General features: G+C 38.4%; 1 protein-coding gene across 3 annotated transcripts in view; it reads left to right on the top strand.

The window, feature by feature from the left end:
• wwtr1 (WW domain containing transcription regulator 1) overlaps positions 1-17,707 on the top strand; it is a 54,918-nt gene extending 37,211 nt beyond the window's left edge. The window contains exons 3-7 of one of the 3 annotated variants that reach the window (XM_056240007.1): positions 1,129-1,230; positions 12,385-12,617; positions 15,425-15,546; positions 15,625-15,737; positions 17,130-17,707. In XM_056240007.1, coding sequence (XP_056095982.1) covers positions 1,129-1,230; positions 12,385-12,617; positions 15,425-15,546; positions 15,625-15,737; positions 17,130-17,314 — 755 coding nt within the window. In that variant the 3' untranslated portion in view covers positions 17,315-17,707. Of the gene's footprint in view, positions 1-1,128; positions 1,231-12,384; positions 12,618-15,421; positions 15,547-15,624; positions 15,738-17,129 lie in introns of all 3 variants that reach the window. The other 2 variants (XM_056240006.1, XM_056240008.1) reach the window with 2 other exon arrangements.
• The last annotated feature ends 227 nt before the right edge of the window (positions 17,708-17,934 follow it).

Raw genomic sequence — 17,934 nt, 5'->3', positions numbered from 1 at the left:
GGGCAACAGATTTCCTCTATTCTTAGTTTAGACCAGCTCGAGCCTTCACCTGTTGTGTGTATTCACGATGGGCCCCCCTCAAAATTGAGGGATTATAGGTAATTGACAGTTGACACTAATGCAGGGCCTAAGGTCCTGTTTTCCCCAGTCTTTTCCACTCCTATTTGAACTCTATAGTTTGTTCCGTATCTTTTTCTCCTTGCAGTTGATAACAATGGACATATTGCATCACACTCAGTTTTACAAGCAGCTGTTCTGCTTCTTTAGCTCTTAAGCTGAAATTAAGCCCAGCATGAATGTGTGGTTTGGGTCAATGATGTGACGCTCATTTTTAATGTATTTAAACGTACATTAAAAAGTGCAGTACATTCATACAGTGAATATACATCTTAAACGACGAGGATGCTTTTAAATTTGATACATAAATTATGTAATAGAGATGACTCTGTTTATTTGACTTTTTTTATGACAAAACAAGGATAGTTCAGGTTGTAAAATGTGCCACCAAAACTTACCGAAAACTTAATGACATTGATTAATAAGTAAAAAATTATTTAAAAAACTTTTTACTTGGTTACACCTCATGACATAATTGAAAAAGTTTAAACCCATTTAAACTTTTCTTGAAAATTGTATACTTCGTTTTTTCACATCCATGGATTTTATTCATTGGGATTTGATTGGTTCTTGAAAAGTGGTCTGTATTATATTTTATAATATTGGACACTGCTATTTGACCCTGGCTACATTAACAGAAAAGCCCATTCATTTTAGGGCCAACACAACACAAGTCATTACATTTTGATTAAAAACTCAAACCCCTACACTGTCAGAAAAAAGAAATTGCACACAACAGTTTGGCGCTGGTACCCTTAAAAGGACAATTTTGTACTTTTTTACCCATAAAAGGTGTTTATTTGTATGATGTACCCTTAAGGTGTATGTCCCTTTTAGGGGTAAATAAGGTACAAGCATGTTCCCTTAAGGGTCCTGCACCAGTGACAAGCTGCTTTGCCCCTTTGGACATTGAAGTAGTGCCGTAAATGAAGTGCTACTCTTCTGTGGTCACCGCTCTGGAGTGGGTCAGGCTGCCGGCTGATCTCTAGCTGTTGTGCTGTTGCTGAACAGGACAGTTGCCCGAGGCTTGGGAGCAGGCCGTCACCCCTCAGGGAGAAACATACTTCATTGACCACAAAACCCAGAGCACCTCATGGCTGGACCCGCGGGTGGGTGAGTACTCCCTTCTCGAGTTCCTGGAGTCCAATCAGCCCAGTAGCTTGATCCAGTCATTTAATTCTTCCACATCCTGCCGCCCCACTCAAATCCCACAGTCCCATTCTTGATCGGTTGACCCCCGTTTCCCACACTGCCACTAATCTAAACCCACAGTATGATGAAATGGCATGAGGGTGTTGTTCTAGTGCTGTGACTAGCATGTGTTGTGTTGTTGACATGTCCCCTGAGAGTGTAATGATCCACAGATGATTTGCGCTACATGCTAATACTTGTTGGCCTGATCAGTGATCATTTCCCTTATAAAAACTCAATGATCCTTGATGACCATTTCCAGGGACAATTCAAATTCTGTCATCACCATACCCTCATGTCTTTCCAAACCTTTATGACTTTCATTCTTCTGCAAAACACATTTTGACGAGTTTTTAAACTAAACAACAATGGACCACATTGACTTTCATTGTATGGACAAAACGACATGAGCGTAAGTAAATGATGACCGAATGTTCATTTTTCAATGGTACTAAATATTTTGTTTTTGCCAATGACCAACAACTGAAAGTCTGATCTAATAATTTGTATTTTTTGGTGAAAATATCTAGCCTGGAAAAACCCAGACAACTTCCGGCAAATTTAGATTTGCTCTGAAAGTTAGTCTGGCAAAGAGCTCATTCAAGCCCATTTCCAATCCGCCGAAATCGCGGCACCAATCAGAAGCGTTGGGGCGGGCTTTACACGATGAGGACAGCGCTGGGATTTTGAAGCAGATTTTGTAGCCTACATTACAAAGATGGATGCCGCCGTCGAACATCACTCGTTCCAATCAGCTTTCGCGTCTGTTTTAAGCCATTAAAACATTGGCTTTGAACAAAGCCATTGAACGTTTCCTTTTAGTTAAAAACCGAGCAAAGAACAACACTCGGAGATGTGTCTCCGCCGCTCTGCATACGTCATCTCCTTCATCGCTCTGATTGGGTTTAGGTCTATCCGCGACGTCCGTTGGTGACGCCCCTCTGGAAATGATTTGTCTATGACGCTTTGCCAGACCATAACTCAGTTACAACTGAGAATGCTCTGGTTTTAACCAGGCTAGAAAATATCTGTAAAGTTATGGATGGCTGACTGACATGTTTTGTTCCTCTAGCCTGTAAAATAAATATTAGAAATAACCTGTGCTCAATATGTTGTTTAGTTTACCCCATAAAGTTGGGGAACATTGGCATCGAGTTTCAACCTACTATTGTTCATAATTGAAGACATTAGTTACTGTCACAATATTAGATTTTCACTATATGATTATCGTGAGCAAAACAATTCACATGAATGATATTATCTCTAAAAAAAATGTACATATAAAAAAGATATTGTCAGAAGAGTAGTATCACAGTTATTGTCGATTCTGGTATACAACACCCATAGTGGAGATAGAGCTCAGACAAATATATAAATGTCCTTTTGTGTCTTTATGATATGGTATGTAGATATTCAACATAAGAAGCAATAGTGACTCATATGGACCCACTTTATAGTGTTTAATTATGTAACTTTTAAATTGCACTTATTGTGTAAATACATGTTTTTTTTTACATTGTAGTTATATTAAAAAAACTGCATGTAATTATTTTCTGGAATTGACATCTGTAATAATGCTGTTGACCCGACACCTACCCTTAACCCGCCCTTAAACCTTAACCTACCCATACCACCAAACCAAAGCCGGAAAAGTATAAAAATAGTTAGACACCTAATATAAAGTAGGACTAATATAAAGTAATGTCAATGGAGTGAGATATGGGCTTTGTTAGCTAAAACTTTTGATTACGAGCTCTTGTTGAGACAGAATGTCCTTTTAAATCTCACAGATTTTTGGGACTGGAAGTTTTTTCCTTTACTTTTTTCTTGTCGTTTTTTGCTGACCCTGTTAGACAGCTGATGCCGTTTCTGGGAAATCAATGAAACAAGAAGTTCTTTGTGGTGTAGCTTCAGCAACTCAATCGACTCTGTCCGATCTCTCTCTCTCTCTCCTCTCGTTCACGGACCTTGTTTGCTCCGCATGTGTTTTCCATCATGGGGGTTGTCGTGACACTCAGATGTCAGGAGGCCAAAGGCTGGAAGGCAGAGTGTGTCGGACGCCTCCAGAGCCACGGTTCACATCCGGACCAGCAGCTCACACTGGAACAGAGAGTAACCGAGACAGGGACACCTGTTGGACTCAGACAGTGAACCACCTGAACTCTGTCAAGGCACCTTTATTTATATAGCGCTTTACACAATGCAGATTGTTTCAAAGCAGCTTCACAGTGGTAACCTCTAGATAAATGGCATTTAAAAGTAAATGTCCGTGTCACATTTGACCTAAAAATCAAAGAAAAGAAACTGTATTTTGTATTAAATTTTAAACCTATTTTTAGGACCATTTATTATTTGCATTGAGACTACATTTTCCTCACAATTATTGGTTCAGTTTCTGCACCACAGACAACACCAGAATAATAATAACAGAATAATTCCTTTTTATATGAATACAAAGTATTTTAACGTTGACAAAATTTACCCAAGTAAGAAAATTCGGCTACACTTTATTTTAAGGTGCAATAGTTACATTGTACTTACTCAAATAATTACTGAGTAATATTAATTAACTACATGTACTTACTATAGGGTTAGGGTTTGGTTTATAGTTAGTTACTTGTAATTATGCATAATTTACTGTTAATTCTATAGTAAGTACATGTTGTAATGTGTAACTACGTCACCTTAAAATAAAGTGCCACGACATTCATATTGCATGGTAGAACTCCTCTATAACAGTTAAAAAGGTGAAGAATGACAATGTTCCTATGATTATGATGGCCATTCTAACCACTAGATGGCAGCAGAGGACCAATCCCTACATTTTGAGTCAGCTTAGACCCCATAAGCACCATGTCATAAAGGCCTTAAACCGTTTGAACCCCGGTAATTGCTGCTCGCAGCTAGATTTTACTGTTAATACTAAGTACATGTTGTAACTACGTCACCTTAAAATAGTGTTACCAAATATTCTGTCATTGTCTACTCACCCTCATGTTGTTCCAACCCTGTAACACTTTCAAGTTATTTTAATGAAACCTGAGAGATTTCTGTCCCTACATCGATAGTCCATTCCACCAAGACTTTCAAGCTTCAAAAAGTTCATGAAATAAAAGTTAAATCGAGCGGTTTAATTCAAGTCTTCGGAAGATACACAGTCACTTTATATGATGAACAGATTTAATATAGGCTTTTTTTTTCACATCACAAACATTGATTAGCAAACATGCATATAGCACATACATAGGTTGACTGAAGCCCAACCTCACTGGTTCTCCTGCATCAAGCAAGCATGTTTTGGTGGAATGGACTTTCAATGGAAGGACAGAAATCTCTCAGGTTAAAAAATATTGTCATTTGTATTTTTAAGATGAACAAAAGTATTTGGAACAACATGATGGGTAGCAATAGATTGCAGACTTTTCCTGTTTGGTTGAACTAACCCTTTAATTGTCATGGAAAATAATATCACAATGCAAAATATCTCGATGGCAATAAAAATAGTTGATGACTTCAGTGACAGAAGTAAAGTCTGAACTAGCGAATGTCTCCTCTTCATCTTACCCTATAAGGCCGTCTTTGCTTCACCTCAACTGCTCGATTGCCAAATCCTCCACCCCATCCATAAAAATGACCTTTTGAAGATCTTTTCCTTGTAAATAAATGTTCGTATATCTTTTAAATAAAGCAAACCGTCCTCAGCTCCTGCGTAGTTATGATTGTGGCGTTTAGTAAGAGTTCTGGTTTAGTTTCTTGTTTGTGTACATGATGCAGATTTGTTCGTGGTATCTCTTGACATTTTGACCTGGTTTATTGTTTTCCACACCCACTTGGATGGTTAACGTGATGTCTTCCTGTTTGCTGGACAATTGATGGCCTGAAAATGGCTATAGCAAGTCTGAAGAATCACTGCATGTAGTCTAACAAGGAAATTGGTTAAGTGCCAGTTTTAAGCCGTTCTCTTGTGCATTATGTAACTCTATCCAACAGAAATCCATTTATAGTAGAATTGTGAGACACAGAGGGTGATGGGCCTCAACTTTTTCCACCCAGTAAGTTTGATTGAGTCTTTTACACATTTAAGAAGATGTGGGTCCTGTGGATAAATGTAGGGTTGGGGGAATTGAACAAACAGACTTCGAACGTGATATTTCAAATCAAACCATTTGTTGATGAAAGGTGTGCTATCACTTATTCTATTACTTATTGACTCATTTTACTTTAAAGGAGGAACCTGAGCCATACCTATAGACAAGAAAATTATAGAGATGGGCTCTTGGGTCTGGGCTCTTTTGACTTGGGCCAGCACTTTTACATTCATGCATATGGCAGAAGCTTTTATCGATAGTGAATTACATTGCATTCATGGTACACATTTATTGCATTCCCTGGGGATCGAACCCAAGACCTTGGCATTGCTAGCATAAGTACATAGTTATTACAAATACATCAAATGGAACCCAACATTTTTCTTGAGATCTTTCATTATACAAACATCACCCTACAAACCACTTACAGTAGCAACCATTCGGAATATCTTAGCAACCACATAGCAATATGCTGATTTCACGCAGCTGCCATTTTGAAATGGCTCCGGTGGGAAGAAAACCGGAAGTGTCGCCTTTAATCATAGGAGAGTCGCGAATGCGATGCGTATTGTTGTGTTTAATGTAGAAATAATTTATTCTAAAAATGTACATACATTTCTTTCATATTTTAGACTATATACAGTGAAATTCGTTTATAAATAAAATAATTTTTTTATATATAATTCAGAACGTAAAAAAAGAAGCAGTAACGAACTACATACATATCCTATATTGGATATTAACATCCAATAGTGTAAATCGCGGCAGCAGCTTCAGGTTGGTAGTCCAAGGCATTGTTGTCTATCTGTACTTCCGGGGTTCTTCCCACCGGAGCCTCGCTTACGATTTCAAAATGGCGGCTGCGTGAAATCAGTGTATGCCTTGGCAACCACCCTCAACAACCTGAAAAAGTTTTATTCCATTGCACTTAATCTAGGGCTGCAAAAAACGTTTATTTTGATAATCGATTCATCTAACGATTATTAGAACAATTAATCGACTAATCGACGATTATTTCACCGACTAATCAGTAATTTTGGAACGATTATTCAGCTTTTTCAATTAGTTAAAACATTGAGTTATACATATTCTTACTATAATATAAAAAAAGAAAATCAGTTCAGCTTTTGAAATAGTTGTTTTAATGAACTTTGAGCCAACTAAAGAGGTCATTCTCTTTAAGTTTTCAGATTTCGGTCCAACTCAAATCACACACAAATGCTCTCTAAGCATTGTTTAATAGGCCCACTGCTTTTCTTAGAACTGAAACAGAAAAAGGGACATTTACTTCAGGACACAAAGAATGGTAAAATATTAATCTGCAAACTATTATTATAAGTATAAAATTACAATCTTTTTTTTACATGACAATTGAGCTGACAGAGATGTTCTCATTCACCTTTTAACTTACAGTATGAAAAGTAACCGCCATGATATTCTTCCAAACATCTCCTTTTGTAAGTCTTCATGATTATGGAACAAAATACAGGCAAGTGATAAGACTATAATACCTAATAGTGTTACAATAATAAAAACAGCCCTGACTCCTAAGCTCGATCAAGCTTTATTCTATGCAAAATAAGTAATCACATTACTGTAATTATATTATTATTGATAATATTATTACTATTATTAGTAGTATTGCATTCTCTAATAAAGTGATTTACCGCTAGTTAGTTAGCTCCAGCTGGAGAACACTCAATTCTCTGTAACGCTTCCTTTTACGGTACAGTACTTACGTGTACTTACCTAGAAAGTACTGGCTAATATAAGGTAAGTACATGGGTTAGCATTACCTGATCACATAAATAGTCTCTTTTTTATTTGTTTGTTTGTTCTAAACCTTTCTGTAAATCTTTTAATAAAACATTGGGTTCCACTTTATGTGCAGTGTTTGTAGCTACTGTGTACTTATTAGCAGTGTTGGGGAAAGTTACTGTTAAAAGTAATGCGTTACAATATTGCGTTACTCCCTTAAAAAAGGTAAATAATTGCTTTACTTAGTTCATTTTTTCTCCTCTGTGTCTCATCTGGGCTGGACTTGCTTGCTTGTTTTTTAATAACAAAAAAAAAAATTTGCATTTCTGTAATGGCCCTTTCACACCATAATTGAGATGAATAAGTCTTAGGCTTATATTAAAATCTGTACAGTAGAGGGCGCCGCTCAAACAAACCTTTCAGCTGTGCTGACAGTCTGAACCGCAGAAGAATAAGAAACAGGAAAAGAAAGTTCAACACCTTACTTCAGCAATAAAACCAAAAAGCTTATTGCTTATGGCTTTTGGCTTGCTTAGTTGGGGACATTTAATTTAATATTCAACAATATTATTGATCTGCCTTCAGGTGGACGATGATGCAATTTTCTTCTAGAAACAAACTGTTGTTTTATTTTCATGTTATCACTGTGAAGCTGCTTTGATACAATCTGTATTGTAAAAAGCGCTATTTAAATAAAGGTGACTTGACTTACAACCATTAGTTTAATCCTTATTAGTGTGGTTGAATCGGGTCATCAAAAGTCAAGGCATCAACAGTAAAGGCATTGGTTAATAAAGTGAGACTAGTAAATACATAAAGTATTTGTCTAATTTACCTTTTAATTATTGCAGGTTTGTGTAATTTTCTGAGTTTGCTTTTCATAGTTTTTATTCATGTAAAGGAATACTGGCATAGCTCAGGTTACTTGTACAGCACGCTGTTTCAGGGTTCAAAAAGAAACTGAAGAGATCGAAACAACAACAAACTACCGAGACCCCAACGCCAATAGAGGCTCACGACAAGCGCTTGTTCGATGGAGTTCAGCCAGCTCTTGCTTGAGAGTACAGATATTTTTATCACTCATAACTTCTGGAGAGAAATAACACAGATAATGGACAAGGATTAAACTAATGGTTGTAAGTCAAGGGACCTTTATTTATATAGCGCTTTTTACAATACAGATTGTATCAAAGCAGCTTCACAGTCATAACATGAAAATAATACAACAAAGTTTGTTTCTAGAAGAAAATTGCATCAACGTCCACCTGAAGTAAGGCAGATCAATAATATTGTTGAATATTAAATGTCCCCAACTAAGCAAGCCAAAAGCCAAGGCAACAGTGGCAAGGAACCAAAACTCCATCAGTGACAGAATGGAGAAATAAACCTCGGCTGGGCCCAGACTCAGTCGCTCAGTTCTCCGCTGGCCAACGAACGGTCAGTGTGTGATTATGATTCAGGAGCATTACAGGTCATCAGTCTGATTGAATCAGAATATTTATCCAGTTCATCTGGTTGGAAGTCGGAGTCATCACGCCGGTATGGAGACGAGGTGTTGAGGATCAGTGCCGATGGCTGTCGTGTCGATGAGGCCTTCACAGGGCTGATGAGGCTGGCACTCCAGGGATGTGTCATGGATGGGTCCAGGTGCAGGTCCACCATCTGATCTGGATACGGCCCGGATCCGGCCGACTTCAGTAAACCTAGGGGATAGACTAGTTGACACTTCAGGACTGCGTTGGCGTCGTGTCCAGGCGCTGCTCCTTCCTTAGATCTGGATCTGGTGGACTGCGGTAAACCTCGGGATAAACAGAGAGACTAATATTAGCGTAGACGCCATCCTTCTTATGATGTAACGAGTACATCAGGATTTAAGGGAAGTGTTCCCGGTTCCGGCTGACCTAATCTATGCAGCCTAACATTGAATTATAGAAGTCTATAATGTGTTATGTGAATGTTAGATCAAAGAGATGTGTTTTTAGTCTAGCTTTGAACTGACAGAGTGTGTCTGCTTCCCGGACAATGTTAGGAAGACTGTTCCAGAGTTTTGGTGCTAAATAGGAAAAGGATCTACCGCCAGCAGTCGATTTTGATATTCTAGGTATTATCAACTGGCCGGAGTTTTGAGATCGCAATAGACGTGAAGGACTATAATGCGTTAAGAGCTCGCTCAAGTACTGCGGAGCTAAACCATTTAGTGCTTTGTAAGTAATCAGCAATATTTTAAAATGTATATGATGTTTAATAGGCAGCCAATGCAGTGTTGACAGAACCGGGCTAATATGGTCATACTTCCTGGTTCTGGTAAGAACTCGAGCTGCTGCGTTTTGGACCAGCTGTAGTTTGTTTATTAAGCGTGCAGGGCAACCCCCCAGTAGAGCATTACAATAATCTAGCCTTGATGTCATGAACTCATGAACTAACTGTTTCGCATTTGTCATATTTTTAAGATGAAAAAATGTGGTTTTACAGATACTAGAAACGTAACTTTCGAATGAAAGATTGGTATCAAAGAGCACACCCAGGTTCCTAACCGACGACGAAGACTTGACAGAGCAGCCATTAAGTGTTAGACAGTATTCTGGGTTATTACGTGTGGAAGTTTTTGGTCCAATAATTAGAATCTCTGTCTTTTCAGAATTGAATAGTAGGAAATTACTAGTCATCCATTTTTTTATATCAGCTATGCATTCCGTTAATTTTGTGAATTGGTAAGTTTCATCTGGGCATGAAGAAATATAGAGCTGAGTATCATCGGCATAACAGTGAAAACTAATGCCATGCTTTCTAATGATATCTCCTAAGGGTAGCATGTACAGAGTGAACAGCAACGGTCCTAGTACTGAGCCTTGTGGCACACCAATGTAAGCACAATTTAAAAACATGCATGTACACAATAAGTATATTGTATCAATTTAGTACATTTTATCACAACCTCCATTCACCAGTCCAGTCACCTCAGCACACTGCGTTTCCCAGAATCCCTCCTGGCTCACTCTCCACAATCACCACACCCATCTGTGATCACCCTCATCAGCACCTTTCTGTTTAAGCACACCAGTCACTTCACCATTTACTACCTACCTCTACCTCTGAGGGACTTACCTGTGAGATCAGAGTAATATTAATCAACTACATGTACTTACTGTAGGGTTAAGGTTTGGTTTAAGGTTAGTTGCTTGTAATTATGCTTCATTTTCTGTTATTACTATAGTAAGTGCATGTAACAACGTCACCTTAAAATAAAGTGTGACTCGTTTCACTTGTTGAGATTTTCACCAAGCAAAGAGAATACAAACTGAGTCCAAAGGTTGTTAGGGCCCTTGCAGCCACCTTATCATCAGTCATTGTGACACATTCGTCGTTTTATTTTTAAATAAGCTGCACAATAATGAATCCATGAGCGGTACAAGCCGTTCCGTGATCCGGGAAGCAGAGAGACTGCTTTGTTTGTGCCGTATCTCACGACTCTTTCAGCCCACATCTGGCTTTACAGGAATGTTTTCTCCATGTGAAAGTGGTTTACCCGACAGATAAACACACCACACACACAGAGATACACACGCATGCTCCAAATGGTCACGGGTCGCAGACACTCTTCACAGGAGCTGTGGGCTGAGGAACACTCGTGCCCTTCACAATTAAAAATAAAGATTATGATACTGAAGCGGGTTCAGTTTGAAGTAAAGCAGTGAAGTGAATCTTGTTGTGCAGAGGATCATAAGGTCAGTTCTGAAACGCTGCCAGTGGCGTCCTTGAAGCAAACATTGTCTCCGATCTCTGAGGACAGCAGGCGGTCTTTATACTGAAACAGAACAGCTTTTCACGATCCAGAGACGAATGAAATCAAAACGTAAAAAACGCAATTGACAAAAAATCGTAAATGACAAAAAATCATACTGTCTGCTTAAAGCAAATTGATTTGTTTCACAAGTGATTTTATTCTCAGACAAGCCTTTTGCCAAGCAAACCTTTCTTTTTGAGTTGATATACGCATCTAGAAGAGGCCCACCCTAATAATCAACTGGTACATGTAGGTTAGCCAATCACAACAGACCTCGTTTACATATTGAAATCTTAAAGATACACTAGCATTCAAAAGTTTGGGGTAAATTTTTTTAAATAAATAAAATGTATACAGCAAAGATGCTTTAAATTGACCAAAAGTGTCAGTAAAGACATTTATAATGTTATAAAATATTTCTATTTCAAATAAATAAAGGAATCCTGAAAAAATGTATCATGGTTTCGACAAAAATATGAAGCAGCACAACTGTTTTCAGCATTGATAAATAAACAGAAATGTTTCTTTAGCTTCAAATCATCATATTAGAATGATTTCTGAAGGATCATGTGACACTGAAGACTGGAGGAACGATGCTGAGAATATATATTTCAAAATCCACCTGCATTTTGTGACTTTCAGTCAAATGAAATAATTTTTTTCCATTTGTATATTTCGTCATTAAATGTTTCTTAAAAATAATGTTGAAATATCATCTCGTCTCGTTCTTGTAAACCCAATATCGTGTATCGTCTCGTGAGCTAAGTGTTTTGTCACACCCTTAATAAAACATAATTTCCCAACACAATTTGTGGCCAGTGAAAATGCTGAGTAGCTCTGGAAAACCACTAACCAACAGTTCATGTCAAGCCCTGGTCATGAGAACTAAATTCAGCTAACATTATAATTGGATGTATGTGACTTGACTACAGAGTCAGTGGTTACAGTGAAGCCAGTTTTTTTTCAGTGTTTAACTGTTTAAATTCCTCCTGCTCACAGAAGAAATTAGTAAAAATCTGTCTAGACTTCAAAGCAGCTTTACAGAGGTAACAGGAAAATAATAAGTTTGTTTCCAGAAGAAAATAGCGTCACAGTCCAGCTTAAGTAAGTTCAGTGATGTTTCATTTTTTTTTGTACAAAATTTATTAATTTAGTTCATTTATATATATAGCCGCTCTGGAGAAAACAGTGATGTCATCGTCCAGCTCAGTTCAGTTCTCATATAATGGTGTCAATGCAGGAGATCAATAATATTGTTGAATATTAAATGAAATGTCCCCAACTAAGCAAGCCAAAAGCCAAAGGCGAAAAAGACTCCCTCACAGTCACTCATTATAGACGCCCGATTCCTTGTAAATGACGATCAGCTTAGAGCTTGCCAGTGAAGAACGTTGTGCTCAGTATGCGTCAGATGCTCAGTGAAGTGTGTGTGTGTGTGTGTTTCAGTGCTCAGCCAGCAGGCCCATCAGCAGCACCTCCAGCAGCAGCAGGCCCAGGTTCAGGCCCAGGCCCAGGCCCAGGCTCAGGCTCAGGCTCAGGCCCAGGGCTCCCAGCAGCAGCAGAGCTCTCAGCCCATGATGAACATGAGCGCCCAGCAGCACCAGCAGAAGATGAGGCTCCAGCGCATCCAGATGGAGCGCGAGCGCATCCAGAGGAGACAGGAGGAGCTCCTGAGACAGGTGAGTGTCTGCTGGACAGAGAAATACTGCAGCAAGTGGAGCATACAGGCAGAAACGTCCCCTGTTCACAGGGCTGTGTAGAGCTGTTTATATGTCCTGATCCCCAAACCCCACCAGGGGTCACCAGAGCTCTCGAAAGGGTTGGTTTCAGTGGAACTGATTATGATTTCACTTTTTTAGATTCTTTTAAACATGTGAATAAAATGTGTAGAAAAAACATTACTGGTGTGAATCTTGAGACAAAACAATGACATATTTTTGGATATTCCAGTGCAAGTTGCTTTCAGTTAAAACAGCTCAAACATGCATGTTAGTCTGAGACTGGAGTCAAGCCTTGTCTGTGAAACTGGGGGTAAAACTATAAAAACGGTATTAAATCGACTTTAAAAATCGAGTTGAATCTTGTATTACTTATACAAATTAAAAAATTCTTACATTATTTTGATGGTAAAGTAATTAAAAAACATATGTTTCCATGACTTATTGATCATATCGTTTTTTTACAGTGTACAGTTTAAAAAGCAAAGTCCCTTTAAGAGAATTTCCCTCGGCGGCCATCTTTGAAACGCCTCTCGGTCATGCAAGTGCAGCTCCTATCTTTTTGAGTGGGGAAACATCAAATTCTTCAAAACTGTTCGCCAAGCTTACAATTAAATTTCATATTTTAAATCACCAATGAAATCGGACAACAACTGTCTCATAAACTTTGTTTCCAAACGCTCAAATAATGACAGAAAATGCAATATTTCAGGCTGGATCAAGCTAATGCGCAGTGGAAATGTATGGCGTTATATGTGTGTCTCAATCCTGAGCGAGTAATTGTAAGTTTTGAGTGTTCGATTTGATTGGAGACCAACAGTCAATCACAATTGACCTTTAATTTTCCGATTGGTTGATTTTGTGGCACACTTGTAACGCTGTTGTATGTTGAGCGAGCGTGTGTGTGTGTCGAGTTGAGCGCGCACAGAATTAAGAGGTTGAGAGAGAGAGAGGGACTTGACAGGAGCGCAGAGAATAAGTTTGTGAGAGAGCACCTGTAAACTGCGTGAGAGTGGTTATTATTGCCCGTTAATATGGATAATAGCAAATACATTTATTGAGCATGGAAATTTTTTTTGCGATTGTTAATTTCTGTTCAAAATATAATGCAATGTGCTTGCAAAATATAGTTCTCTGTGCTCAAAACTTACAATTACTCGCTCAGGATTGAGGCACACATATAACGCCATAGAAATGCACGTCTGACTGCAGTGATGCGATGACTTAACGATCGGCGATTGGCTCTTGTTTAAAGGGCGGGGCTTATTCCGTCATATTGAGCGTTGCACTTTTCCCCATTCAAAACCATACGAGTGACGCGCCGTCTAGTGTTATTCCATAGTCTTTGATAAGAAGTGCTTTTTCCAAAAGGGTGAAATGGGGAATGAAATGCAGTATATGACTCTCTTACTAAACACCAGGGTCAGCTTAGAGAAAGGCTGGGAAGCGCTGATGTGAACTGTGACGCCCCCTAGTGGTCCACGCGCTCGTGCCGGCGTCATTCATCAAGCTCAGGTTTATAGGAACGACTCAAACGAGAGCAGCAGACAGACCTCACGCAGCATGTGTTTACATTCACCAGTCCTGGCTCCATTCACTCGTGTCTGATCACGGACATGCTCTTCTGTGTGAGAACTCGGGCTGAAGGAAGATTCGTCGGGCACTGGTTTCTGGCACTGGATGTGCTCCACGGTTTCTGCTGGACTGGATTCTTGCAGCTGTTTTTGCAAAAGCACTCCACCCTGAATCTCTATATATAAACAGCCCGAGCTGCTCTGACCAGTGCATTTAAAAGCTTCACTGGGAAGCTTATCGTTTTATAAAAGCATTTACATTAATTCTTCAGATAAAACTCATTGGTAAACCTGTAAAAAGGATTTAAACAATTTAAAGCTCAAATAATCCCGTCACCTTATGGGTTTACCTGTTATGTTGTCATGGCAATAAAGTTGTAAATGTGGATAATCCATGGTAAAGTCATGATAACATGTTGCTTACATCTTGTGTTATTGGCTATTGGCACGGCAACTGTATGTCTGAAGCTTATGCTTAGTGTTTTACAATAAATGCAAAAAAATAAGTAACATAAAAAGCACAAATTAAGTAAACTATTAAGTATTACTAACAAATGTATTATATATATATATGTGTGTGTGTGTATACATATATAATTCTAATATTAATTTGTAATATTTTAATTTCAGTTTTATATTTAGTCATACTTCAACAAACAAAAATTGGAAATGTTGCCTTGGCTAAACTAAATGAGTAGTTTGAGCGCGAGTGAGTTTTTGTGTGTAAATAAAATTTCTAGTAGGATGTATTGATACACTGTCTATTGTATTTAATATTCTCATATTCATACTTTCATATGAATAGGAAAATATTAAAGACTTAATCGCTCCACAATATAGCTACTACCAGAAAGCACCAGCCCAACTCAATGAGGCTTATATACATATAAATGTCTTTAACAACTGCTATTTTATTTGAGTTGTTGAATGTATTACATAATGAATTTATAATCAACATTTCTATGTTCCTGATACTCACACCAGCATTAATAACTGGAAATACAAGGTGTATTTAAGTTTATACATCCAGTAAACCAGTTTTATGAGCAGAGATTGTCAGGTTTATTTAAACAAACGCATGCAAATGTAAATGTTAGCTCTTCCTCTCAGTGTTTGAGTTCCTCATGTGGATGTTTCTCGGGGCTCGAGAGGCCTGCGGTCGGGTTACAGTGTGTGTGTGTGTTTCTCCAGGAGGTGGCGCTCCGACAGCTGCCCATGGACTCTGATAACATGGCCCCCGTGGCTCCAGCCATCAGCTCTCCGGTCATGACCCAGGCCAACATGCCCAACAGCAGCGCCGACCCCTTCCTCAACAGGCAGGTGTCCTCCTCACCCGCTCGCGTGCTCCCAGTGTGTGACGCTGTGCTAAAGAGTGTGTGTGTGTGTGTGCGCAGTGGGCCGTATCACTCCCGAGAGCAGAGCACGGACAGTGGACTCGGACTGGGATGCTACAGTATTCCCACCACTCCTGAGGACTTCCTGAACAACATGGAGGAGATGGACACAGGTGACGCAAACACAGCCGTTGAGACATTCTTACACAGCATCTGATTGGATCACACACCAATATATATTTATATACACGACCAGTCACAAGTTTTGGATCGGAAAGATTTTTTTCTGTTTTTTCTATGTGAATATATGTTAAAATGTAATGGTGATTCTTCAGAAATAATTCTAATATGATGATTTGATGCTCAAGAAACATTTATGATTATTATCAGTTATTTACATTTTTATTTCAGGATTCTTTGATGAATAGAAAGTTCAAAAGAACAGCTTTAATCTGAAATGGAAAGCTTTTGTATAAATGATAAACTACTGTTCAAAAGTTTGGGGTCAGAAAGAATTTTGGCGAAAGAAATTCAATAAATAAACACTTTTATTCATCAAGGATGAATTAAATTGATTCATAAAGATTCTATTTGAAATAAATGCTGTTCTTTTGAACTTTGTGTTCATCACAGAATCCTGAAAAGAATTGTACACAACTGTTTTCAATATTGATAATAATAATGATTGTTTATATATATAATATTTTGCACTGCATTATGACATTATTTTCATGACAGCTAAGCAAATCTTCACCTGATCTCATTTTCATTACTACATTTTGTATTTCTCATTATTCCAAATTATGATTTTGCATTAGATTTCTCATTGTGTCATTCAATATATATATTTTTTTATTTAAATCAGTTTGTATTAAAGGCCTTTGTGAAAAATAATTACACTTATACTTCAGAAGAATATACTTAAGTGTGAACTGAATGTAATGTTTTCTAAAACTTAATTGAATGATATTTGCATGATTTTAAATAAAAATATAGTTAAAAAATTGACCTACTTAAGTAGAACTTAAGTACATCTTTATATGTAATTTCATAATTCATAAACTTCATTGTAGTGTACTGCCGAACATACTGCTTAATTACACATTTGTAATAATGAAGATGCAATTTACCAATATATATATACCGGTATTGGTAAATTACATCTTCATTATTACAAATGTGTAATTAATCTACCCGATACACTGCCGGTCAAAAGTTTTGGATCAGTATGATTTTAATGTTTTTGAAAGAAGTCTCTTCTGCTCAGCAAGGCTGCATTTATTTGATTACAAATACAGTAATAACAGTAATATTGTAAAAATATTATTACAATTTAAAATAGCAGTTTTCTATGTGAATATATAGTAGAGTGTAATTAATTCCTGTGATCAAAGCACTCATTACTCCAGTCTTCAGTGTCACATGATCCTTCAGAAATCACTCTAATATGAGGAATGATGCTCAAGTCATCAAATCAACATTCATTATTATCAATGCTGTATGATTGCGTGTGTGTGAGGGGTGATATGCACTGGGTCTCACTGAGCTGTGTGTTGCGTGTGCAGGTGAGAACATGAACGTGCCGGTCAGCATGAGCGTTCCCCAGCAGAGCCGCTTCCCAGACTTCCTGGACTCCATGCCCGGCACCAACGTGGACCTGGGCACCCTGGAGGGGGCCGACCTCATGCCCATCCTCAACGACGTGGAGTCGGTCCTGAACAAGAGCGAGCCCTTCCTCACCTGGCTCTAGGCCCACACGCCACACTAAAGACTGCTTTACAAATATAGATATTATATTATATATTCAATCAGCCTCTTCCTCTAGTTTCACTGTTTAGGTGTCAGAAATCACCCCGAGTCTAAGAACAATACCAAAGTGTTTAGCCTGCGAACAAATGAGCAAGCATGTGTCAATCAAAGCATTAGAGGAAGACAAACGTGTTTGTGCTGTAACTGATGATGGGTGGATATGATTATTACTGTGTTTGTGTTCAGAAGGATCACACTGAGAGTGGGAACGCATTAATAGTGTGGTGTACGTGAGTCGGGCTCTCGGATCATGTTTAACAGGCGCAGTGTGTTTGTACATTAACACAGAGAGAGAGTCTGGGTGAATCTCACGAAAAGAAGGCATGCGGTCTTGTTCCCGACAAGAGTTAGTCCTAGTTTATAACTCAAAATTCAGACTTTTTTCTCTGAAGTTCTGCACGTGTATGCAGTCAGGTCAGGGTACACCACACCGCCTTCAACTAAACACCAAACACCTTTGTTGTGGCAAATAAACAATTAACAATTCTGGATAAGAGACAAATGTTCAATCAATGATTCTAATGGTTATTTCTTGCAGGAAAGACTCCCAGTCACACAGTC

The sequence above is a fragment of the Rhinichthys klamathensis genome, unplaced genomic scaffold (assembly GCF_029890125.1).
Source record: "Rhinichthys klamathensis goyatoka isolate OS25496 unplaced genomic scaffold, OSU_Roscu_1.1 h1tg000578l_1, whole genome shotgun sequence".
Taxonomy (NCBI): Eukaryota; Metazoa; Chordata; class Actinopteri; order Cypriniformes; family Leuciscidae; genus Rhinichthys; species Rhinichthys klamathensis.
The sequence above is the reverse complement of the archived record's forward strand: the minus strand, read 5'-3'. Positions and strand labels throughout refer to the sequence as shown.